At 40.9% G+C, this 24,741-nt stretch overlaps 4 protein-coding genes across 6 annotated transcripts; 3 read left to right on the forward strand and 1 right to left on the reverse strand.

The window, feature by feature from the left end:
- Window positions 1-226: 226 nt before the first annotated feature.
- Window positions 227-2,360, reverse strand: LOC115044643 (uncharacterized). Its single transcript, XM_029503777.1, has 3 exons — window positions 2,333-2,360; window positions 1,587-2,126; window positions 227-1,422 (listed from the first exon to the last, which is right to left on the reverse strand). Exons 1-3 carry the CDS (start codon window positions 2,358-2,360, stop codon window positions 227-229), a joined length of 1,764 nt encoding a protein of 587 aa, XP_029359637.1.
- A 3,781-nt stretch (window positions 2,361-6,141) lies between these two features.
- Window positions 6,142-13,624, forward strand: LOC115045152 (metalloreductase STEAP4-like). Of its 2 annotated transcripts, XM_029504687.1 has the most exons (11): window positions 6,142-6,259; window positions 6,389-6,639; window positions 7,035-7,142; window positions 7,238-7,308; window positions 7,403-7,490; window positions 8,505-8,783; window positions 8,942-9,036; window positions 9,123-9,233; window positions 10,451-10,493; window positions 10,670-10,834; window positions 12,819-13,624. In XM_029504687.1, the coding sequence occupies exons 2-11, from the start codon at window positions 6,439-6,441 to the stop codon at window positions 13,074-13,076; spliced, it is 1,419 nt and encodes a 472-aa protein (XP_029360547.1). In that variant the 5' UTR covers window positions 6,142-6,259; window positions 6,389-6,438; the 3' UTR covers window positions 13,077-13,624. The 2 variants fall into 2 exon arrangements, with proteins under 2 accessions (XP_029360547.1, XP_029360546.1); XM_029504686.1 differs by having other exon boundaries at window positions 6,182-6,639.
- Window positions 13,625-14,587: 963 nt separating this feature from the next.
- Window positions 14,588-16,781, forward strand: LOC115045154 (serum amyloid P-component-like). 2 transcript variants are annotated; one of them, XM_029504689.1, is made up of 5 exons: window positions 14,588-15,038; window positions 15,189-15,243; window positions 15,798-15,900; window positions 15,991-16,285; window positions 16,428-16,781. In XM_029504689.1, exons 2-5 carry the CDS (start codon window positions 15,189-15,191, stop codon window positions 16,644-16,646), a joined length of 672 nt encoding a protein of 223 aa, XP_029360549.1. In that variant the 5' UTR covers window positions 14,588-15,038; the 3' UTR covers window positions 16,647-16,781. The 2 variants fall into 2 exon arrangements, with proteins under 2 accessions (XP_029360549.1, XP_029360548.1); XM_029504688.1 differs by having other exon boundaries at window positions 14,588-14,983.
- A 4,429-nt stretch (window positions 16,782-21,210) lies between these two features.
- On the forward strand, window positions 21,211-22,596 carry LOC115045277 (mucosal pentraxin-like). Its single transcript, XM_029504883.1, has 4 exons — window positions 21,211-21,265; window positions 21,370-21,472; window positions 21,611-21,905; window positions 22,375-22,596. The coding sequence occupies exons 1-4, from the start codon at window positions 21,211-21,213 to the stop codon at window positions 22,594-22,596; spliced, it is 675 nt and encodes a 224-aa protein (XP_029360743.1).
- The last annotated feature ends 2,145 nt before the right edge of the window (window positions 22,597-24,741 follow it).

Consider the following 24,741-nt stretch of genomic DNA (forward strand, 5'->3'; position numbering starts at 1 on the left):
TTGAAAGGTGTACATGGTCTGCAGCAATGCTTAGGTAGGTGCTCTGTATCAAAGTAATATCAGGACCTTGGGTTTCATGGCAGAGCATAGCCCAAAGCAACACATTGCCTCCGCACACACTCTGCCTTCCACGTGATGTAAAAGAAAACTCATCAGGACAGGTGCTCTGTGGTCCAGTTCTGATCTTCCCATGTCCATTGTTGGCACTTTTGAAGGTCAGCCTGTTCTACGGCTTTACAGCCCCATATGCACAGACTGGTTGGCTCCCCAGTCCAGCTCTGCCTTGTCCTACTGTTCCCCGGATGGCCTTGTGCTTCAGTCGCAACTCTGCCTGCTGGACCGCATTGGCTGCCCTCCACTTTCTCCCTGTCCTCATAACAATCCCTGCCCCGGACACTTTGGCATCTCTGGATCCAGAGTACCGCAGGTGTTCCCGTGCCCGTGCCACTATGAACTCCTCTCTGACTGAACTGAAGGGGAGCCTGAGCTTGTTGGTGTTCCCATACAGCCCGATGCTGCTGAGGCTGTATGGCAATCCCAGCCATCTTCTCAGATAACTGCTCACCTTTTGCTCGAAGCCTTCCATCACAGTCATGGAAACCTCGTAGATGAGGAGAGGCCAGAGAATTCTTGGGAGGATCCCATGTTGGTAGACCCATGCCTTGAATCCTCCAGGGAGCCCAGACTTGTCCACTGTCCTTAACCAGCCCTCCAGGTCAGCACTGGTTGCCTTGATGGAATCTGCATCCTTCAGACTGCAGTTGAAGACCTTTACAAGGCTCTTCACTGGCCTCTCAGTGACTGAAGGGATCTGATGTACTCCCAGGCTGAAGCGGAATCTGTCTGTGACCTTCCCCTTCTTCAGAACCAAAGACCGGGACTTTGCCGGATTGAAACTCATGCGAACCCACGCCATGATGCGCTCCAACCCCTGGAGAATCCACCTGGCTCCTGATACAGCTGTTGTTGTCACCGTGAGGTCATCCATGAAGGCGCTGATGGGAGGTTGCCTTACTCCAGATTTGCTGAGGGGACCTCTGCACTGTGGTTCAGCTGCCTTTACCAGCATGTTCATTTCCAGCGCAAAAAGGGTCACTGAGATTGTGCACCCAGTGATTATACCAACTTCCAGCTGGTGCCAGTCAGATGTCATCTCGCCAGAGGAGACTCTCAAGCTGAACTCGCTGTAGTAGTCCAGAATGAGGTGTTTCACCTTCTGGGGAACATGGTGTTTCTCCAGTGCGACTTCCACCAGCTTGTGTGGTATCAAGCCATAGGCGTTATTGAGATCCAGCCATAGCACTGCCAGATCCCCTCTGCCTTCTCTTGTCTCCCTGATGAGTTTGGTTACCACACCTGTGTGTTCCAGGCAACCAGGAACTCCTGGTTGTAAAACAACTCTTGACCTTGTGGAGGGCAGAGCTCCACAGGAGGAGGCGGAAAGATAGGGCCAGGAAGAGAACTGCTTTCCTGGCCAATCCCTTCAAGTTGACCAAGCAGCTTCTTTGTCAAAAGAGGACTGGCCGCCTTACCTGCTCCAAGGATGCCAACAACAACCACCTCAAGGCCACATACAGCGACCCAACCAGAGAACAACAGGCAACCAGGAACTCCTGGTTGCCTGGATGACTTCTCATCTTTCGGTATGCACACTGCTTCAGCATACCTCCATGACTGGGTGATCTTTCCTCTCCTCCAGATCACCTTCAGAGCCCTCCAAAGCCGATGTCGTAGCTTTGGGCAGTTCTTATAGACCTTATACGGCACTCCACTTGGGCCTGGTGCTGAGCTTGACTGTGCTCTCCGCACTACTTCTTCCACTTCACTAGGGCAGGGCTCAAATGTAGGCTCTGATGGTGTTTTCAGTGCATCACATGGATCCAGCAGCTGTTCTCTGGTTGGGTCACTGTATGTGGCCTTGAGGTGGTTGTTGTTGGCATCCTTGGAGCAGGTAAGGCGGCCAGTCCTCTTTTGACAAAGAAGCTGCTTGGTCAACTTGAAGGCCAGGAAAGCGGTTCTCTTCCTGGCCCTATCTTTCCGCCTCCTCCTGTGGAGCTCTGCCCTCCACAAGGTCAAGAGTTGTTTTCTTAGAATCGCTTTCAGATCCGCTTGGCCAGCTCTCTCAACTTAGGCTTAAAGTGTCATGTGAACTGTTGGCATCAGGTGTAGGCGACACAAGGAGGCTCTGGGCACTGTGGGTTGCCTCTGGGCCTCTGCTCTTCCTGCGTCTGACCAGAAGTGACTTCTGTGTGTTGTGTCATCATTGCCGCTGCCAAACATTTCATTCTGCCTTGATGTATTCTTAAACCCTTCTGATTCTTGCAGGTTTTACCGCAGATGCACTGTATTGTCATCGTCATTATTCCGTTGTCCTGGGTCGTCGTCCTAAGATCTGTCCTGTTGGGGTGGTCATCCTCCCCCCCTCTCTGAAACCCCTGGGGGTATTTTCCCTTTTTCGTGTCTGTAGCTTGCTTTGGGTTCTTCCTCTCAGAAGAAGTGGTTTGGGCTGCCAACCCTCCCCAACCCGGGTTGCTGTCTCTCCGGCTGTCCTCTGTCTCTCCAGATATCACCACCCTTTTCGTGGTTGTCACCAGTCTGTTCCTGGTTGTCACTGGTGCTCCTCGAGGTTTCAGTTCACAATACATCTACTGATGCACAGACTTGGACACATCATCAGTGTTGTATCCTGACTCAGTGGGTATTTCGGGTCTTGCAACAGACACCTTCATCAAGGTGACCCGACCGAGGTGATCAAATCTCGGCCTGTGTCCAAGTGGCATGCTACACCCACTACAACCACTGCTCTCCCCTTTCCAACCAGACATACACACAGTATCTTAGGAGACTGTCATTCAGCTCGAATAGCAAAATGGAATGACGTGATGTTGCCAAAAATATTTTTGATAGTACAAATGCTAAAAAGAAAAAGGCATACTGACCCACCACACATTAACTGTGCAAGCCCTCTCAGACCTAAGAAAGTTCTTGTCAGCCAACAAGGTTTAAGACTGACTATTTTAGATGGCCTAGAATCTCTGTAATATGGCATATATGAGTGTTACTAGAGGACTGCTACTCAGTCATTCAGTCAGGTTTTATAACCACTGTGATTAAGGCCCATATAAAGCTGAGACCATGTCATGATTCTGCTCTGCATTGTAAGAGGCAGAAAGAGAGTCGGGATTGTGTGTGTGTGTGTGTGTGTGTCTGAGCCTGTGAAAGAGGTGTGCGTGTTTGTGTGTTTGTGCGTGCATGTACGTGCATGTGGGCTGAAGTGTGTTACAAGGAAAGATTGGATCTGACCCATTAACTTTACAGGCCACTCATTGAGCACCAGAGCAGCAGGGGTCAGCAGGGAGATTTCACTGTAAATCTCTACAACGATCGCAATGAGTGAGCAAAAGAGAGGGGTGGGGTGGGGAGGGACACAGCTTGCAACTGAGCTCCTGACACTGTCCAAAGCCCAGCAAAGTTTCACTGAGGATATCATCTGCTGCCAACCAGCCAGCTGGACTGTATTTTTTTTCTGTTAGTCATTTAAACACTCAACAAAAAAGGAGGCTTTCACAGCTCAGCCATTTTTTGAGAGAATTATGAGAGTATGTGGTTGTTTTCTCAGCATGCCTTGCTCATATTTTTGTCTTAAGAAAAGCTATTTTTAGATGTGACCTTTGTGTGTGACCACTGATGTGTTGGGTCATGGCCAGCAAAACAAAACACGACTTCAACAAGCTCAGTGGGCTCATATGGGGATAGGCTGTGTCTCAAGGAAAACAAACAGCAGATGTGTTGAGCAATGGAAGTGCACAACATCATTGTACTGTTCCTGGGCCTCAGACCAGGCTGGTCAAACCTCAGAAGCACCTCTGTATAACTGTTATTAAACATATCCGTCCTTGCTCTATACCTTTGCTCTCTTTCTTTCTGACATCAAATCACACTCTGCAAGAAATGTTCCCACTGTAGATTATTAATAATTCACCCACTACTGGACCATGCTGTCCACTGAATAATTGCCACAGTTATTAATGTATCTGATAATCCATTACCTGGGGAGCATCTGCGCTGATAGGCCAATAGCTGTGGAAAACCCAATTCACTTTCTTTCCTTCTCGGCTCTCAGTCTGACTTCCACCATGATCACATCACACATTTATTAATTTATTAGTGCTTCTTTAAAAAATAGCACAGAACGAACACTGCATTGAAATTTTGAGAAATGCCAACTTGGAATCAATCATTTTGATTATATAGTACAATGATCTAAGCAGGATGCCTCATTTCATGCAGCAGACTTCATTAGCATAGACCTGTGGCTCTAATGCATCTTGCATTTTGCTTAGAGGGTCAGATATTGCGAAGTGCAAAGCCAATCTTTGTAATGGCGGCAGCCTGGGAATACTGGACAGTCCAATCATCACCCTTGCCTGAGAGCGCCTTTTTCTAGACCTGACATTTAATATGTGATTGCTGCTTCCATTCCATGTTTTGATCATCAGAAAACCGCCCACTCTCTCTCAAGGCCAGACTGATTGCTGTGCAGCTCACGAGAACTTGACTGCCACACTTCTGCTCATCGAGGCTGAGCTCTGTTCTTTAGTGCCTGAGCTGTTTCTGGCTGGTCTCTGAGCTTGCCGTCAGGGGGTAAAGAACTTTGGGTCACCTATTACTGACCGCTCCATATGGGAAACAAAACAACACTACCTCAGCAAATGACTTTGACCTACAACAAAATCAAACACTTTTTTAATCATCAGCCTTGCTTTTATTCCCCTCTTTTCTTATTTACTGACACAACATGACATGACCTAACATGATTTTTTTCCCCCTTTGGTTTTCCAGCCTGTCCCCACATCCAATGTGCACCACTCTTCATGGGTGTTGCAATCCTAGGAGGAAGGATAAGCCCGTAATTGTTTACCAAACAGCAGATAAGGTTTTGGGCTAATTACTTCCTCAAAATCCAGATCAGCAACAAATTTCATTACATTATCTCATGTGTATAAGTGTAAAATACAGTAAAATACAGATATATGTTTAGATTATGTCACGTGTAGGAACACACACAGACACGCACAAGCACGAACACACACTGGCCACTTAGTGAAGCAGCAGCGCCAAGGGAGTAATTACAATGTAGGACAGGGCAGTAGACCTGTGGTTCACCTCAACCCTGGACACTGGAGCTATTCTGGAGCTCTGGCAAAATAAGAGGGGCTGCACTCAGAGGCTAAAGAACATTAATTACTCACAAGGCAGCACAAAAGTGTAGATTAGACTGTAGTTGGTTGCTTTGCCTGCAAATAACATGAATCAGTAGTGCCTCCACTGACCACGGCATCAGTGACTGGTAATAAGGATTGCGCTCTTTTCAAACTAAGCGCACAGCAAATAACCCCTTGCTAATAAAGCATGAGCTTTTGTTTTGCACACACTACACACTAATTATACACTTGGTAGGTCATGTGAATTTTACAGTCAGATATGGTATTTGGAAAGAGAGCGGGGGTTAGGTACAGACCAGCATATTGTGCTTGTGTGCTGTGAGTGCTTTGCCCAGATAGGATTCATGCAAAGGACTCAGTGTTACTCTGCTCAAATAATATTAAGTAAAGTGTAAAGCTAATCAAATTTTTGTCTAAACTGTCAGAGTTCCCCTGAATATAGGATGCTAGTTAAAGAGTTAACTTTGGTTTCATTCAGTGTAAATGCCTCAATCCTTATAGTGTTTGTGTCTTTGGGCAGCTGACATAAAATAAGCTACAATTAAGGACCCTTCCCCTCACTGTCAGTTTATAGATATGCTTTGTCTTCACTTCCTTAAATTAACTGGGACTTACTTTAATGGCTCACTCTGTGTCTTAATGTTTGGTATTGTAAAAGTAGAAAAATAACACTTTTTCCAGACCTAATGAATCAAAATACAAATTTCCAGTGTTGCCTAATATGAAAATACATTGGTTTCCCTGAACTTGGCCATCATTGGAACTATGCCACAATATTTTCCAGCCCAATAAACACACACAGACCAGGACAGGCACTGCTTGTTCGAATCAAAATATAGCAGCGCTCTGTTGCCAGAGACGCATACCTTTTCCTGTGGAGTTTCCCAGTGTTTACAGACTTCATTCAGTCCACCCTAAAATGGGAGGGGCTAGATCAAAATGCAAGTGAAAAACTCCTTCGTAGCAGACAGTAATGAATTAGAAGTACGGAGACTTGAAGGATAAAGAGTTGATTTTTTACAACCGACCAGGAGGTTTGTGACATAGAAAACTGTTTTTGTTTTGTTGCATCTGCTTTGTATCTGAACATATTAGTCACCAGTACAGCTGTCTGGCGTTGACAGGAATCCTAGAGGAGTTTTTTTGTTCTCTCCCAACCATAGGAAGTATCAGCACTGTTTGTGTCAGACGGTCGGCTGAAAGACTGAACAGCATGTCGGAGGAGATGAAGCCAGAGAGTGTGTTGCTGTGTCCTCTTGACACAGCAGCTGCCCCTGAGCCAGAGCTGTTGTGCATTTTTGGGACGGGGGACTTTGGGCGCTCTCTGGGCCAGCATCTGCTTCAATCTGGCTACAGGGTGGTGTATGGCAGCCGCAGACCTCACAGCTGTGGCCCATTGCCACAGGGAGCTCAGGTATGACGTATTGCATGGCATTTTTTAAAAATATCATTATTGATTATTTCTCTTGTTAGAATCAAAGGTTGGAGCTAATCTCTGCTGCAAGAAGGCTCAGAACCAAATCAAATATTTGTACTGATGAAAGGTTAAAGTGCACAGACAGTGCTAAGGAAAAGAAGCAGCCCTTATCAGACTGAACTCAACAACATTTCAATGGTCTATGTCTGTTTCTCAATTTGTGTTTGCAGATGTTGCTTTCTGCAGTTTGTGTACTACATGCTACACAACTGAATGTTTTTTTCTCATCTTTCTTGTTAAACGAGCTGAAGTGGTAATACATGCTGAGCTAGTTAGTAATAAGTGTTTTTCATGTGTAATGGCCGCAGATGCTGTGTTTGTTGTTGCTGTAGGTGATGAGCCATGCTACGGCAGCCCAGTCAAGCAGCTTGGTGTTTATTTGTGTTCACAGAGAAAACTACGGCTTCCTCGAAACACTTGCACCACAACTCAAGGGGAAGGTATGTTGTTGCACAGTGAGAGGCTGTGTTTTGTAACATTGTAGTTGGTTCATTTCTAATCTTCCATCTACTCTGATGATTTCATTGATTGAAAGGTGCTAGTGGATGTCAGCAACAACCTGAAGAAGAATCTCTATTCAGAGGCCAATGCTGAGTATCTGCAGAGGTGAGAGAAAGCTGCATTCAGATTCAATGTGGTTCCAATTAAAATCAAGTGGTGAAACGTGGCAAAAGTTTGATGTTTGTTGTCTGATGTCCAGGTTGATCCCTGAAGCTCATGTGGTGAAAGGTCTTAACACTTTATCTGCTTGGACCCTGCAGAATGGACCTTCAGATGCCAATAGACAGGTACTGCATCTGTCTGTGTAAAACTGCTTCCAAATAGCAAAAAAATTATTTTGTGGTCCAGCTGTAGAGTGGGTTGTGCAATTATCTTAAAAATTCGGTTGTTCAATCACCACAGACTCAAGTTTGTGTAAGCAAAGGAACCACAAATTGCCTATGATAGTTGTTCCATCAATTGGTGTTTGTGTGTGTGTGAGAGAGAAAGAGCGCGAGAGGGAGAATGGGTGAGTGTGGTTTCTAACGTAAAGCACTGAGAGTGGCTGATAGAAACGCACCAGAATCACAGCAGTCCATTTACAGTTAGTTTATAATTGCAGAAAATGTAATCCTCTTTTGCTGTTAATGAATACCTCCTGTTTTCTTGTGGGCATTTTGAAACTTAACTAGTCACCTGTGCTTGTCTGATTCTTCAGTAGGGGGTTGACCACCAAGTTTAAAATGTAATGGTCTCTGGAGAAAAATTTCGGTCCAAATCATATAATAAACTCATTTGAAGTTTTGATCAGACCCAGTCCAAGTAAAAGGAAGCCTTATGTCTTTGCTCTGATGCCATCTCTCATGTATCCTTGAATCAATTAACTCCACACTGTGTCTCAGATCTAAGCTTCTTGTTGCATGCTTTGCTTTTCACAGTCTGTACTGCAAAGCTGTAGCATATGTGGGTTTTTCATTTTGATTTAGTTGTACAGTCCCAAAGGACTCTCAAACCACACAGGATGGTGTGCATGTGTGTTGTGGAGGGTTGATGCTTATGCACTGGCTTGTATTGGTGTATTTGGAGAACCAGCATTACATGTGTTTACTTGAGGTTGCTGTTAGTTTTTACCTGCTTTATTGGCCTAAATTTAGCGTTTCTTACAGGAAGCCACTGTATCTCCAATACTTTTATGTTCAATTCTCTTGAGTCAAAACCCTCCTTTCATCTTTGTGTGTACAAATGCACAAATATAAAATAATGAAGACACATACTCTGGCATTTTGAGTGCTTGAAAAGCTATGGATGCTTTCCTGCTCCAGGTGTACCTGTGTGGAAACAGTGCTGAGGCAAAGCAGGCAGTGGGAAAGATAGCCGTCCAACTGGGCTTCACTGTTCTGGACAGGGGGTCTTTGTCTGTCGCCAAAGAACTGGAGGACTTCCCCCTGCAGCTGTTCCCAGAGTGGAGGCTGCCACTACGCCTGGCCTTTGGTCTTACCACCTGCTTCTTCATCTATGTGGTCATTAGAGATGTCATCTATAAGTATGTTGACCAGGGGAAAGATGTCTCCTTCAGAATGATGGTGTCCCTGCCGAACAAGGTACAATCAAGGCTTTTAGGTGTCTAGCAAACAAATATTTGCTATTCTTGAAAGACAAACATGAAAATATTTTCCTAACAACCATTTAATTCAAAACTGGTGCATGTGATACTCACAATAGCCAATAAACTCTCTTGTGCATACGGTTAATGTTTCAGGTATTTCCCACTGTGTCGCTGATCATGTTGTCTCTATGCTACTTGCCTGGAATCATAGCTGCCATCGTTCAACTCTACAGAGGAACTAAATACAAGTCAGACACACACAGTTGTGAATTTAGCAATGCAATTCAATTTTGCTTTCGAAAAACTCAAAATATTTATTTATTTATTTTTGCAGGCGTTTTCCTAACTGGCTGGATCGCTGGATGCTGTGCAGGAAACAGATCGGACTTGTCGCACTTGGCTTTGCTTTCCTGCACGTGATCTATACCCTCATCATCCCCATAAGGTTTGTGATAGCTGTACACATCATCATTTTGCCCTCATCTGATTTGTCATATTAAGGTTTTCTTGTTGATTTAATTCTTACATACATTCCCGATTGGTGCATATACTGGCAGAGTGCGATCAGATAGGGCCAGAACAATTTCCTCTTACCATTTGGTGACGGAGCAGAGGCAGAAAATGCACCACACCCACGTAGGACAAGACCAGGCATCCTGTCTGTCAGGTAGAGCGACAGCAACCTTCTTCCAGGAAGACCAAGAGACCTGATATTGTTGTATAGTCTGAGTTGAAGAGGTTTATCCTTGAATTGAATTCACGATACCATGGGAAGACGGATGTGAAGGGTCCTTGAACAGGACCTGGTCTGACAATGTTGTGACAAAGAGTGGAAAGTCTGCCTATTTTGAGTTGGAAATGGCCCAAGGGGGCTTCCTGACACAGTGTGTGTAGATGCTCTTAAATCTGGGATTAGCAGGAAGGGAAAGGCTGACTGCCTCTTACAAGCTGGGGAATTCAAAGAGGCCTTTCTTGGCTCCTGAACAGCTAGGAGATGTCCCAAAAGCCAGGAGAAGATGCGCCATGACAAGCCATCCCTGCTGACCCACCAACTCGGGGATGTTGATCCAAAATTAAAACAGGGGGAGGAAGTGGATGCTGCCTGACAGCATTATCCTGGGTTGAAATCTGAATTCAAAGAAAGTGCCTGACTGGTATGAATGGGGGTGACGAGCAGGTTTTTGTAATTATAAGATATATAATATAATATATAATATAATATATTAATTGTAATTATAAAGCATAATAAAAAACAGAAGAATAATGAAGATGAGCTTAAAAATAAGATGTACTGATCAAATTAAAGAAATCTGGCACCTAGGCATTTGCTGAGGTCCAATGTTTGTTATGGGATTTTAGCTGCAGGTGGTAAGATTGAATATTGGAGTTTAATTTTGACTTTGGAAAGAAGTCAAATTAAGTATTTTTACACAAGGTCATTTTACTCACTTTTATTCAGCTCTCAACTGAACGTCATTCCTTTTTACATGAACTGGTGGTTACTATGCTGCAGATGATTGGTACAGATTGAGGCGGTTTCCATGACGATTAACTGTGATAACTGGAAAACTGTTGCAGGGTTGGTGAGTTTTTCATTGTTCAAAAACATATCTAGGGCGATTTCTAATGATGATTTTTCTGTCTTGTCATTTTCATCCCCAGATATTATGTGAGATACAAAATCTCTGCCAGTACCATCTCAAAGGTGAGGCACCTGCACAGCCAGAAAAAAAAACCAAACCTTTCATACACTCAAAGATTTTTTGTTATGCATAAACATACTTGTTTATTCATTAGGTCGGATTATTTCGAATAATAGTTATCTTTTTCCATCAGTACACTGAATGTTTGAGAAATGTTTTGTGTCAATGTCATTTTAAGTTCAAAGAGAACAAAACAGCAGATTTAGACACCACCATTGCCTGGTATACGGACTCTTACTATGCCATGGGGATTCTGGGATTTGCTGGGTTCGTCCTGTTGGGAATAACTTCTCTGCCCTCTGTCAGCAATGCTCTCAGCTGGAGAGAGTTCAACTTTATTCAGGTGGGTACAGACACGCGGGTGTATATGCTGGCGTCTGACTGTGTGAGCTTTAATGTAATGTGTGATTAACACATTAACACATAACACAATATTTACAATAACACTTTATGGATACAGAACAAACCTTTGCTGCAAATTAGCATTTGTCCAAATCTCTTTATCCTGGTTACATGGTGAATCATTGGCAGTCACAACTGGAAGAATGAAACTGTGGAAATTTTATTTCTGTCTTTTCAGTCTCTCCAAAATATTTGTCCTTTCCACATTTCCGCGTCTGTGCTTGTCAGTTTTTCCAAGTATTATTTGATCGCACATTGTGTAACAGGGCAAGAAGGTAGATTAATCTGCATGGTGCTGGGCTGTTTATGAGTCGTATGGCTTGTGCAAAACAAACTGTTGCACATGCTGGCTGTCTTAAGTTTGACAGAGTATCAAATAGGATGGATTAGTACCAAGTCTCCTAATATCAAGTAATATGGAGTATGGAATATCTATTGTTCGATGAGGACAGCACAAACAGTCCGTTTGCAGGATGCTAAGAGGCTTAAAAATGCAAAGGCAACCTAGCATGCTTTTCCTAATTTCCTGCCATACATATTATATTTGGCCAAAGTTTCAAATAACACAACAAGCCGACATCAGCTGGCCATGGGTTTCTTTATGCTGTCATCTGCTCCAAGTGCAGCTTGTTGTCCCACAGCCACCTTCTTCTTGTATTGAATACAATACACTGCAGTGTACAAGCAACCACTGGTGCTATCGTATTACTAAGCTTTACTGCAGACTGTGCTTTTTGTCGGAGACATTCGTATTTATATTTCCTAACTACAAACATCTTTAATGCAAGAGCTATTGCAAAAGCTATCACACCCTTTGTAGCCAACAGTTTGGCTCTTTTTACCTAAAATAGAAAACTGGATTTCAGACAAGCACATTGTCAGTTTTACAGCAAGTCCTGATATTTCTGGGTAAAATTAAGACAAACTAACTCATCGGAAAATTCCACTTGACACAGTTGATTATCTAACCTCTATAGTGTGGCTTTAAAAAGCATTGATTGATCATGCAGCTAATAGAAACACATTCTCGCACTATTAAATATGTCCACGAGGTATCCGTTTACATTGTGCCCACTGGAAATATTTTACAGTGCATCATGAAATTTGAAATAGTTCACGTCCTTCACTGCACATGATTATGCTCTAGGCTGCTGAGGTTGGGTTAGTATGGACAGTTACAGAGAGGCGAAGGAACCTTGTAGGGATGGGGGTGCTTGGTGTAAAAAAAACTGTTTGCTACAATTTTCACATCATGTCCATTAAGCCAAGATTAACGCTATAGATGGAGACGATTGTGTGTTCAGCCTGGAAGGAGAACAGTCAGATGGGAGTCTCTCCAACAGGAAGAGTTGGAGAGACTCCCATCTGACTATTTCAAAGTATGTCTACAATATTTCATTCCCTTGCTAAATCCTTCACTGATTGTTTTCCCCTCATTTGACACAAATGTTTTCTTTTTCTTCACATTTTGACCAATCAAAAACGAAATCAGACTCACCACAGGGAGCAAATGCATTCATAAATGTAACTGGGTCGTGTCAAGCTCATTTTCTCATTCCATACCCCTCCCCTTTACTCTCGCCCAAATTAGAGCAGTGCTTTAAATGTTAAGTTATTCATCAAATGTAGTTTGAGGGGCATACATTATCCTTGGCCACAGTCTTTAGGTCTAATTTGTGTGTTGTATGGAGCGGGTTTATGGGCCAGTAAATGTGCATGTGTGAATGTGCATGTAAATTCTGTGTCTTTGCTATCTGAATTATAAATGGTTGGAGTATGAGTGCATACAATTCATCTTATTAAGTGCTTTTACACAATGATTTGACCTTTGTTGTCAGTGAAACCATGCCAATCTGTGAAAGAGCACACACTGATGGTAAAGTTTTATTATTTATTTATGATATAAATCTTTTTCTCTCTACCAGTCCAAGCTGGGCTACATCACATTGTTTCTCTGTACCTTTCACGTCTACCTGTACGGCTGGGACAAGTTCCTCTTTCCTTCTTACTACAAATGGTGCACTCCTTCGGCCTACATGCTCAGTCTGGTGGTGCCTTCCATAGTTCTTGTGCTCAAGCTGCTGCTCCTCCTGCCCTGCGTGGACCGTACACTAACCCGCCTTCGACAGGGCTGGGAGAGGACGGATCCACAGTGCCCCAGCAAGAAGCCTCTGTTGACATAGGGCTGTCGCAGTTCCAGACACAAAACGTCGGAACGCGCAGAGATTGGAGGCTGAAAAACACCAGAGTGATCTATAAGCACTATCATCAGGTAATCCCATCTCTGTAGCCTGCACTGATCCAATACTCAAGGCTGCCATTGTTCTGCTTTCTTTTATTTACCAATTCAACCGAAGAAAGTCAACCAGTCTCACGTGGGCTCATCATGTTAGCATCTATCAAGTTCTACTCTGTAAACATACTATATGATACAACAGCACTGTGTAGGTTTTCCAAATACTTTTATAAACCAATATAAAGAATCACAGAAAAGTAAAAACAGCTCCGTTTCATTTCTCCGCTGCAATGCTATATGCATATATATTCAACATTAGTGCAGCCTCTAACTCAGATGGACTTTGGTTTCTGTTTTTTCAACATCAACAGAGACTTCTGACAATCTCAGATTTGTTCATATACTCCATATACCTTATCAATAACCTAATATCTTTTTTTTTTTTACATTTTTGTATTCTCACTACAATGTTGAGTAAACTACATTGCAAGAAAACAGAATTGTCTTGTCTCTCTTTCTTCATGCCGTATATACCTCATCCTGTCTGGAAACTCAGTCAAACTCAAGAGTTTCTCCCTGCTGAGTTGAGTGTGCTCAGTCTTGTCGTCTCGGTCTGATCCCCCTCCAGGGTTCATCCTGCTGCTTGATCTGACACTGTTCTCAAGGAAACATTTGCTCTGAGCTGTTTCTCCTCCAGTCTCTACTGGGTCTCATCACATCAGTGAAAGCATGGTAACTGTTTCTTGTTAGCGAAAAAAGATCGAGCTTTAACCTATTAACAATGACAAGACACACACTCGCATGCATTCACAGCATAGACACAAATACACACACTTGTCAACAAGGAAGAAGAAATATGAATGTGAAATATTAATAAATAACACATTAAGAATGATTGCGCAACATCTGATCACAGGGAAAAGGGAACCAGGAGCTCAACGGTTTTTGACCAGTCTTTATGGTATATAGGGGAGTGCTGTATGCTAGAGATGACTTTGGTTCTCATGACAAGAGGCTACCAATGACAACAGTTTGACGTGAAACACTGATGTTCATATGAGGATTCATATAGTCTTTGTCAAAACTTGGGGGGAAAGATGAGAATAGGATAAATAATTACTTTTATTACAATGTCATTTAATGCATATGATGATTAACTGAGAGTAACTGAAAGTAAATTTGTCATACGTCTTGTATTTTTTGCTTCTTTTCAGGACATACATTTACTTGTTGTGATGTAACTAAAACAGATGGAAGAATTATTTCCTAAGCTTCCTCACATCTTCAAAGTCTTTTGTCATAAATCATGAATGATGGGATGGACACATGTGAAGCACAGCTTCTGTGTATGCTGTTCTTCATCCAGAATCAATATTATCTGTATGTTCCTACGAAACAGCTTTTTTATTTTCCGCTTACAGACCGAGTGATGTGAAATGTGTTTTCCCAAAAGAAATTTGTTATACACATATCTTTGATACATTTTGACTGATTATTACATTTTTCTGTTATTCATTCACGGATTATGGCTTATGGGATGGGTTCAGCCAACCTTGGCATTGCCACATACAGCAATCATGATAGCTTACAATCAGAAATTTTAGTCAAAATTGAAAACTAAAATTGCAGTTAAAACTGTTGCTGGTTTTGCAACATGGGGCATTAAGTATTTCGACATGAGGGAAATCGGACTGAATCAGCAGAAAGCAATGGGTGGTATAACACTTTTCTGTGACAAAAATCTCAAGTCAGGAAAAAGTAGAAAAAGGAAGGAAACGCAGAAATAAAGAAGCCGTGAGTGCTCCAAACTCAGTTGATATTCACTGCATGCATAATCCTGGCACAGATTTCAAGGTAAGATCTGTGCACATGCACAACTGCAAATAAAGGAATTTGAAGGACTTATATTGTAAGTGAACTTTCTATTTTTAAACCTTTTCCACCTGTCCTGTAGAAGTCCAAGGCAAATCAGAAAAAGTAATGAATAGCAGCTCAAACACACTGGATTAACTGAATCACATTTCAACGTCTTCCATGGCGACTTTTGTCTTTATCTCAGATGTTGCTTCTGATTGTGTTGGTGATGCTGGGAGGGTGTGCTGCTAGTCCACAAGGTAAAAGAAGAAAAGCAATTCTTCATCTCACGGAGAGAACACCATAAAGAAAAGGCACATGTAATATCACTTACAATACATTTTAAAGAAAAATTGTTCCATTTGGTATTTATTTTTAAGATGACTCAATACTCTTAAGAAAAAAAAAAAAAAAATCTATTGAGGTTTTCACGTTTCACAGACGTTTCATTTGGAAAATGAAATCTGGAGTCTATATTTAAATGACCACGTCACCGAATACAATGCAATCACCAGTTCGTTGCAACTAAGTGACTGACTCTTGAATTATTTAAAGGAACTATTCAGACCTGACAAAACAGATTTTGCTCACTTTCATCCAAGGATTATTTCCGCTATTTGAAAGTGACTTACATCATGTGCTAATGCAAAAATTAGCAAAACAAGCTAAAAAGTGGAGACTCACAAAGGTATTAAGTAATAATTTTTCATAAATTATGCATTGCATACAGAAATAGACCTTCAATTTGGTCTATGTTAAAATAACAAAAAAAGTAACAAATACATAATAACAGTGGATTTTTATCTTTTTTCAGACTTGTCAGGTAAAATGTTCATCTTCCCACAAGAAAGCAATTCACATTATGTGAAGCTGATAACAACAAAACAGCTTTTCAAGACTATAACCATCTGTCACAGGTAGAGCTGAATATGAAAATACATAAACAAAGTGTGTATCTCTGATTGTGTGAAGTATCATGCATGCTAATTTATTTATAATGCCTACAGATCCTTCTCAGACCTCAAGAGAGACTATGCCCTTTTCTCTTTGGCCACGCCCTCTTTTTCCAACGACTTTCTGATTTTTTGGGATGCAACAAATAAGGAATTGGAGGCCCATATCAGGGACAGGAAGGCAGAATATGGAGGGCTTGACTACAAGCTAAACACATGGCACGCTGTTTGCACCACTTGGGACTCTGACTCCGGATTGGTGCAGCTGTGGTTGGATGGACAACTGTCACTTAAGAAATTTGTCACTACTGCGCCCATCACAGGAGATAATATAATTGTTTTAGGCCAGGTACTGCTTCTTCCATCAGCCTCATAGTTAATAACCTGCTAACATATGATGTATTGTGCGACTCTCAGGTGATTAGTTCAGAGCAATGAGTAAACAATCATTTTTTGACTTACTGTATTTCAAACCTTTGTGATCTCTGCAGGAGCAGGATTCCCACGGTGGGGGGTTTAACGCCAAGCAGTCTTTCGTCGGTGTGATGTCCGATGTCCATATGTGGGACTACATCCTCTCTCCTTGTGAGATCCACAAATATGTGGATGAATTAAACTTCAGTCCAGGGAATGTGCTCAGCTGGAGTGCACTGGACTTCAACATTGTAGGCAAGGTGCTGATCGACGAAAAAATGCAGACATGTCACTGAATTTTTAAAACTCTCAATAAAGAAGAAAGTTAGAATGTTAGTTTCTTATGTTAAATCATTGTTGGTTGAGGAAGGGAGACAATCTCAATATGGTAATCACGTTAAAGTTCAAGCTCTGGTTTTCAATAAATTAATTCCAGCATATATATCATCAAGGTTAAAACTGCGTCTTTCTTTCACTTACTTTTGTTGACATTAACTGATCAGATCTAGGTCTTGCATCTTTCTAGACACTGAAATAAACAATACCTTGGACAGCAGTACATTACTCCCCTCTATGGGAATGGCCTTATACTTGGCAGAGGGCTTAAGTTGCTCCATGTTTCATCACTTCACTCACTTCGTTGATAATAAATCACATACACCGGCACATTAACTTTTGATTATTCATCCAAGTCATCCTGTGCTGACAGATGCTGCCAATCTCTCAATCAGTAAGATGACTGGTCCTCAAACCTTTTCTTCATAATGAGATGGACAGTCTTTATGGCTGGTGATTAGCGAAGCCATGTATGTGGACATTATTCCCCTGATTTGATGTCAGGAATCAAATACAATAATAATAATTTTATAATAATATAAAATTTATGAATGACCAATTTGTCCATAGGAAGCTTGTTTCGCAATTTTGGAAAATTTTAATGCAGAAAAAGATCTATTTATCAAAATGTATCAATTAAGAAAATGACTATTTACTATTACTATTTACTATTTACAGCCTTGTGTTAAACAACGGCTGGGAAAAGGAAGCAAGCCCGAGCTGCAGAGGCCAACCAGTCAAACATGCATGGACTATGAATTGCTTGATTTTGCTCAAAGATGTAACCAGACTATCATTAAATCATCTTACATGTTGTCTGTGAAAACACTTGTCCAACAGTAAAAACCCTGGGTCATGAACTTCATGACATGACATTAACTTCCTGTGATTCTAAGTTTGTGTGAATAGCTCTGAAGACGTGCGCTATCGGGGGAAACAGCAAACACTTGTGTCACCCTTCCGTTAAAGACCTAAAATGTTTGCTCTGGATGTGGCCCCGATGCTGCAGGATACTTCCGCAGTAAATTAGACTGCCTGATAGCAGTCTGAGCAGCAGCAAGACACATCTGATATTCCCGTTGAAAATTAAAGAGTCTCTTGCATCAAGTGAGCAGATTCCTGGTGTAACAGAGGGCAACATGAATTTTCAAGATGCCTCGTCGTCAGTGTGACGGCTGAATCCCACCATGCGTTGTCAGTCAGTGAGCAGCACATTGTCAGGCATTAATGAACAAACACGAGGAGGCACACATGCGTGTAGTATGTCATCAAACACATGGATGCACTCAAAACACTCACACACACACACACACACACACAGCCAGAAATATACACCTGTGGACGAAGGCGTGAAAATTGTGCAGGTCCCTTTACTTCTGCATTCATCTCATCATCAAAAAGGAAATGGTTCCTTTTTCTGAGTAACATTTAAAGCACTATTAATGTTTTGTAACACTGAAGGGTTGGTTGATGATAAGTTTGGCTAACCACTTACCACAAGTTCCCACTTTGCTGCAGTGATTTTTCATCTATGTAGTACAGCCTGATATTTTTAGGAATACTTTTTATTAAAACTAAACTGTAATGCAGCCTATTATTTAAACGGATAGCCTAATTAATTTATTTGCTTTACAGGAATATTAGCTGGGCTGTGGCTCTTACAGCTTATTGCTACACTGCCCCACACTGACAAAAATGCAAAGCAGCAGCTTAAACTTAGTTTTCATATTTATGTGACCTTCTGACCTTCTCTATGATTCTTTTATATATTGGAATAAACAATATCTTCATTTAACTGGATTTAGTGCTCCTAAGTATTCCTAGAGTTTTTGACTCCCAAACTATGAGAAATGGCACAGTTGAGAAGAGTTACTTTAACATAATCAAACTGGTTTCAGAGTTGGGTCAGTCCAACGGCCAGCTTCTAACGCTTATCAGCGTTTAGGAGCATCAGAGTAGATAGACAGGCCTTCAACCTTGTCACCATTTGCTTTTGTGGGCACACAGAGCTGAGTATTATCAGCATAAAAGGGAAGGATTTGGCTGAGAGGAAGGTGCCTCAGGTTGAGGAGAAAATGTAAAAGAATTCTGTTTTGTAACAAATTTATATATTTGGAACATACCTGTTCTTCTCTCTCTTTTTTTAAGATGAAATGGTGGGCCAAAGGTAAACCTGAATATCATGTGAATAACACTAATTTACTAAATTGCCATTTTGCTCATAGACATAGACATGATGTGAGATTTATTTTCTTTTTTTTTTTTTTATTTCATTTACAAAACAGAATTTCTAAGTGGTATTAATGGTGCCACTGCTGTCATGAAAACTAAATTGTTTTGCTTTCCCCTCTGGTTATTGAAGTAGGTAGGTATTGAAATGTTTTTTGAAATAAGAGGGAAAATAGAAACATGTTCACCAAAGAGGCAAAGGAAAATCATAATTTGCTATGCCTCAGCAAGGTGGCTACTGCTGTCAGCGGTTTTACTGTTAGCATGTTGGAATGAATATTCCAACTTCAACAAGACAAAGTGCTAATGCTGGAAACCCCTGGGAGAACCAGCAGAGTCAAGGTGAGGGACGAATTGATGAAGCATAATGACAAAATAAGAAGTAACTGAGAATTTGAAGCAACTGAGTCACACTTTTATATTGCATTTTTGTTAAACATTAAACTTGTAGTTCTAATGTCAGTGTTATCTTAGCAAAAAAAAAAATGTTTCAAACGTTCTTTTGTAATTATGGCAGTTGTTCTGAATCTTTATATTATTAATTAAATGATTTATGTTATTAAGGCTAGAAGCAGCAATATGACTTTGCAGCCATAAACAAATTCTGCGTCAGGTCAGACAAGTTGTTCCAACACGTTTTTCACAATCTGTTTTTTTTTTTTTTTGTTTTGATTTGTTTTGTTTTATTATTGCTAATTTGCAGTTGAGTTGATGTGAAGAGTGTTATTCCTAGTGTGTTTGTGTTATTGGTGAAGTAGGAGGCCAATGAAACAAGCTTTCTTCTGATCACTCATGAACCTGAATAGCCAGAAACGGGAAAAGAGACATTACGGTGTGATTTTAAACATTGGTGAACATGTTTTGGCGACAACAGTACTGCATTTGTCATGAATGGTTGTATAATGGTTGTGTTGTGCTTTAAATATATTCCTTCTGCAGCCCGTGTGGTACCATGTCGCCTGACTGTGAGTTCAACTCACAGCCCATTTGTTTAGTCAGAGGGTCAAAATCCAGACAGGCACAACTGTTGGACAGAAACAGGTCAATCACAAGGCAGACGCTTGGAACGATAACACTGAAACGCCGATAATAATAAGGTGATCTGGCACTGGAGGAATGGGGAGCGCTGCTTTAACACACACACACACACACACACACAAGAGGAAAATGAGACAGAAGTGACACACATCAGGATGGGATCACAATCACACAGGCAGGAAAGGACATGACAGGAAGACAGGGTTCAGACGTGGGACTTCAAAATAAAACATAGAAAAAGTAAACTATTCACTCTTCTTCTACCATTTATGCCAGCTCACATGGGGCCAGGGGCGGGTTTCCCCGTGGGCAGGTCGCTGGTCCATCACAGGGCCTAAACACAGAGACCAACAACCCCTCACAGTCACACTCAGACCTACGGACAATTTAGAGTGACCAGTTAACCCACACAGGCACGGGGAGAACATGCAAACTCCACGTTTGCAACAACCAGTGACCTTCTTGTTGTGGGACAACAGCACTAACCACTATGTTGACATTTCCAAAACTAAACTAAAACCCCCTAACAAACAGACAACAAAGCTAACTGGTCCCGACACCATCATCACCATTGTGACTGTGCCCAAAGAGAGAGAAATGTGCTTAAGAACTTCATCCAAGCTTCGAAGAGTCTTTTTCCATTTGCCTGTATGCTCAGTAAATGTGGAGTCCTGTGGAATCCAGTCCTTTGATAGTTGAACTCACACAACAGTTTGAGACAGACACAGCAACATAAAGCTGCACATCACTCCCGTTTCAAAATGCAAAAGTGAGGAATTGTTATACAGAAGAGGTTTCTGCTTATTTTTATATTTTAATCTCCAATTATTCTGCAACCTGGAGCCCAATAAGCAGTGATACACCAAACTAATTATAAGCAGGTGAAGGTTTATGTTAGTATGTGTAAACAGTTTCCTAACATGAGTGATTTGTTGTGGGCCTAACCAAATATTTATAGGAAGGGAACAAACATGGCCAAGACCAGGCCAAGACCAGGACAAGGTACAAAGCTCAAAAAAGAAAAAACAAAACCCCCCTTTATATACTTACACGCCACATGTTGATACAGGAGCTGGGTAAGATCAAGGTAAAATAAGCTATTCCTCATGGTTTTTAGAATTTGATGACGATATTAAAAAGCTTTATTATTATTATTATTATTATTATTATTATTATTATTATTATTATTATTATTTTACCTTTTCTTCCTGTATTTAATTTTTCATTGTGAATGGTGTTCAATTGTCTTCATATTAGATGGCACTGTTGCTTCTCGGACTAATGTTGACAGCATGTGCTGCCATTCCTCAAGGTAAACGAAGCCTTTCTTAATTCAACACTGGAAATAATAAAAATAAAATTGTCACCACAGCCTTCAATGTTAAGCGTAATTATCCAACATCTTGTTTTCAAAAGATCTGTCTGGTAAGGTGTTCACCTTTCCAGAAGAAACCGACACAGCTCACGTGATCCTGCTTCCATCGAGACAGGAATTTAAGGCTGTAACTGTCTGTTTCAGGTAGTGTTAATTGTGCAAGGATGTGAGAAAAAAACATATTGTTAACTATTGTTGTTAACAATATGTTATATGTTAATATGTTAAATATTGTTAGCTTAACTATCAACATCTATAATAATGTTTTTCTCATGTCCTTAGGTCCTTCACAGACCTCCACAGAGAGCATTCCCTATTTTCTTTGTCCACAGCATCCTCTTTTAATGAATTTCTGGTTTTCAAATCATTAAATGAAGAGCTTAATTTACATGTCAAAGGGAATTTTAAAAAGTTTAACGTACTGGACTACAAGATAAATATGTGGCACTCTATTTGTTCCACTTGGAACTCCACATCTGGAATTGGTCAGCTGTGGCTGAATGGAAATCCCTCAAATAGGAAATTCATCAGCTCTGGAGTCGATATCAATGGACCTGTGAAAATTGTCCTAGGACAGGTATGGATTTTACGCAGCTGGACACTGCAGAAGCTACACTTTCTTTATTTATTACTGAGATATATCATCAGTCAAGCAAAGTTACTTCAAGGTACTTGACATATAGAGCAGGTCTACACCAAACTGGAGGTATAATTATTTCCAGACCCAGCATGTCCCATGTTGAGCGAGCGCTTGGTGAGAGTGGCAAGGATAAACTTGCTTGAAAGAGCCAGAAACCTCGGGTGGGTGGCCATGTTCTCTGACGTAACTCTGACGCATGTTTCCTCAAAAGTCAATCTATTCCTTTAATAGTCGAAAAAAGTTCTGTAAAAGACCATTATTTTAGTGAAGGTTGATATATGATATATACCAGAACAATCTAGCTGTCAAATGTAACTGTAATTCAATTTATTTGTTTTTGTAATGAATATTATATATTATATTTTTTTTATTATTATTATTATTATTTTTTTTTTCCAATTCTCAGGACCAGGATGCCTTTGGCGGGGGTTTCGACAGTGAGCAGTCTTTGGTTGGCATGTTGACTGATGTGCACATGTGGGACCACGTCCTTTCCCCTTGTGCCATCCATCGGTACACAGATGAATTAAACTACACTCCAGGAAATGTGCTCAGTTGGAGTGCTCTGGATTTTGAGATTAAAGGCAGAGTTCTGATAGAGGAAAGACAAAGGATCTGTTACAACTGAATGTCATGCAACGTCAAAATAAAACAATCTGAGATTTGATCGAAGAAAAAATCCTTTTCCTTCATACTTAACCAATGACTGTTGCTCTGACTGTATCACCACATGCTGCCTAAAATGAACTGTGTAGGGTTCCCTCGTATTCTCAGTGTTATTAGCCATTAATCCATTTAAAGCTATCTATCGACCAAACGACTTTGTCCGTCTCCAGCCTTGTGTGTCTTACTGATAAATCATTTTAGATTTTTTTGATTGAGCTGACAGATCAACTTCAGTAAATCAACACATCATTTTCAGTCTTACATTAATTGCATGAACTGGTCCAGACCTGTTGAATAAATTACTAAATTACCATTTTGTTGATAATTGCCTTTTATTCATTATATTTTACTCGTCCTAATTTTATATATTACTGCTTGTATTATACTTGAAGTGTGAAACTGTTGACATGGTAAGTGATAAAACTTGACACACCAAATGTTCATAATATTAATTTTGATCGTTAAGTGTCACATACAATTAATTAATTCATCATATTATATTTATTAATTTATTAGTCATAGAACAACATTATAAACAAACCTTAAAAATGTGTTTTTGATTCCAAACTAATTTTTTGATTTATTGAGTTGAAATATATGATTAACTGTTTATTATAAAGTTCACATTTCGTCATCCAATTTTCAATTTCTTTCCTTTTTTTAAGACATTGTTAAGGGAAGTTTTCACCTTTACACAAGCGACCCGCACAGCTAATGTAAGGCTAACTATATCAAGGCAGGTTTTCAATGCTATAACTGTCTGTCTGAAAAACATTACTTCTCTTACAATGAGACAATGTTTTTACACTAACAGGTCTGTTCAAGACCTCAAAATAGGCCATATTCCTCTCTCTTTGGCCACACCCTCTCTTATAAATACTGCTATCCAACTCTGTAAATGCGCTGTGACATAATGAGCAGAGTGTTTTTTTAGGGCAGGACTGCAAGATGAATGTGTGTCACTCTATTTATTCCACATGGGACCCTGTAGCATCTGGACTAGGACAGCTGATGTTGGATGGCAAGCCCTTGAGTAGGATATTCATTAGCACTCGATCCAAAATCGATGCACCCATGACAGTTTTAGGCCGGCTATCATGTTTAAACATTACATTTGATGGAATGGTTTGACATTATGGAAAACACATTTCCATAATGTAAGACATGAGCTCAGCAGGCAGACTGGAAACACATAAAATATCTTCTCAAGTATAACTTCAGCATATATTGTATTTTTTCTGGAAAAGAAAAATCAAATTGTTCATAATTTCTGGAAATTACTATTTTATTGAACGTATGCTCAAAGGATGTACAAAATATCAGAAAAAAAAAAAAATCATTAATGTTACCAAATTTTCAAGACCAGGATTTGCATGCTGCAGATTTGATGGTAACCATTCTTACATCAGCATGATGTCTGGTGACCTCATGTGGATTCATTCTCGTCCCCAGTCAGATCCAGAAGTACACTATATAGATAAACATATTGAGCCGCACAAGGTGCTTCAGGTGTTTTATTCAGTCCCGTAGCCACGTGCCCATAAAATCAAGCACTTAGACACACAGTCTGCCTTGACAATCTTATGTGAATGGATCGTTCTGAGGAGCTCACTTAACTCAAGCATGTTACTGTAACAGGATAGGAAGTCAATTTGTAAAACAAATAAAAAAGTTCTCGTGTAAGTTCAGCTCTAAGTGGTATTGCTGCAAAGTGGAAGCATTTAGGAACCACATCAATATAAACTTACAGAGAGGGGTCGCCAAGTGTCGAGGCGCTTCCTGTGTAAAAGTCACCAGTTTTCTGCTGACTAAAGACCTGCAGAGCTCCAAAACTCCTCTGGAGTTCACAATAACACCAAAACTCTCACCAAGCACAAGACCAACTGAGTGGTGTCAAGCACTGGAAACATCAGTTGAGTGACAAATCCCGTTTCTCTGTCTGACAGTCAGATGGACGGAAAATGGAAAATGGCAGGAAAACGTCACCTGCTTGACTTAATTGTGCCAACTGTAACATTTGGTTGAGGAGTTGTATTGATAGGGGTTGTTTTTCTGGAGTTAGCTGAGGCCACTAGGAAAATCTTACTGCTTCAGTTTACTGAAACAC

This window comes from Echeneis naucrates, chromosome 6, assembly GCF_900963305.1.
Source record: "Echeneis naucrates chromosome 6, fEcheNa1.1, whole genome shotgun sequence".
In the NCBI taxonomy this organism is placed as follows: domain Eukaryota; kingdom Metazoa; phylum Chordata; class Actinopteri; order Carangiformes; family Echeneidae; genus Echeneis; species Echeneis naucrates.

Coding starts and splice junctions, on each gene's coding strand:
- LOC115044643 (XM_029503777.1), bottom strand. CDS start 2,360: ATGACGATGACAATACAGTGCATCTGCG. Junction 2,127..2,332: donor GACAATACAGTGCATCTGCG/GTAAAACCTGCA, acceptor TTTAAGCCTAAG/TTGAGAGAGCTGGCCAAGCG. Junction 1,423..1,586: donor TGGTTGCCTGTTGTTCTCTG/GTTGGGTCGCTG, acceptor CCTCCTGTGGAG/CTCTGCCCTCCACAAGGTCA.
- LOC115045152 (XM_029504687.1), top strand. CDS start 6,439: ATGTCGGAGGAGATGAAGCCAGAGAGTGTGTTGCTGTGTCCTCTTGAC. Junction 7,309..7,402: donor AATGCTGAGTATCTGCAGAG/GTGAGAGAAAGC, acceptor TCTGATGTCCAG/GTTGATCCCTGAAGCTCATG. Junction 10,494..10,669: donor CTGCCAGTACCATCTCAAAG/GTGAGGCACCTG, acceptor TGTCATTTTAAG/TTCAAAGAGAACAAAACAGC.
- LOC115045154 (XM_029504688.1), top strand. CDS start 14,957: ATGCATAATCCTGGCACAGATTTCAAG. Junction 15,901..15,990: donor ACTATAACCATCTGTCACAG/GTAGAGCTGAAT, acceptor TAATGCCTACAG/ATCCTTCTCAGACCTCAAGA. Junction 16,286..16,427: donor ATATAATTGTTTTAGGCCAG/GTACTGCTTCTT, acceptor TGATCTCTGCAG/GAGCAGGATTCCCACGGTGG.
- LOC115045277 (XM_029504883.1), top strand. CDS start 21,211: ATGGCACTGTTGCTTCTCGGACTAATGTTGACAGCATGTGCTGCCATT. Junction 21,266..21,369: donor ATGTGCTGCCATTCCTCAAG/GTAAACGAAGCC, acceptor TGTTTTCAAAAG/ATCTGTCTGGTAAGGTGTTC. Junction 21,906..22,374: donor TGAAAATTGTCCTAGGACAG/GTATGGATTTTA, acceptor TCCAATTCTCAG/GACCAGGATGCCTTTGGCGG.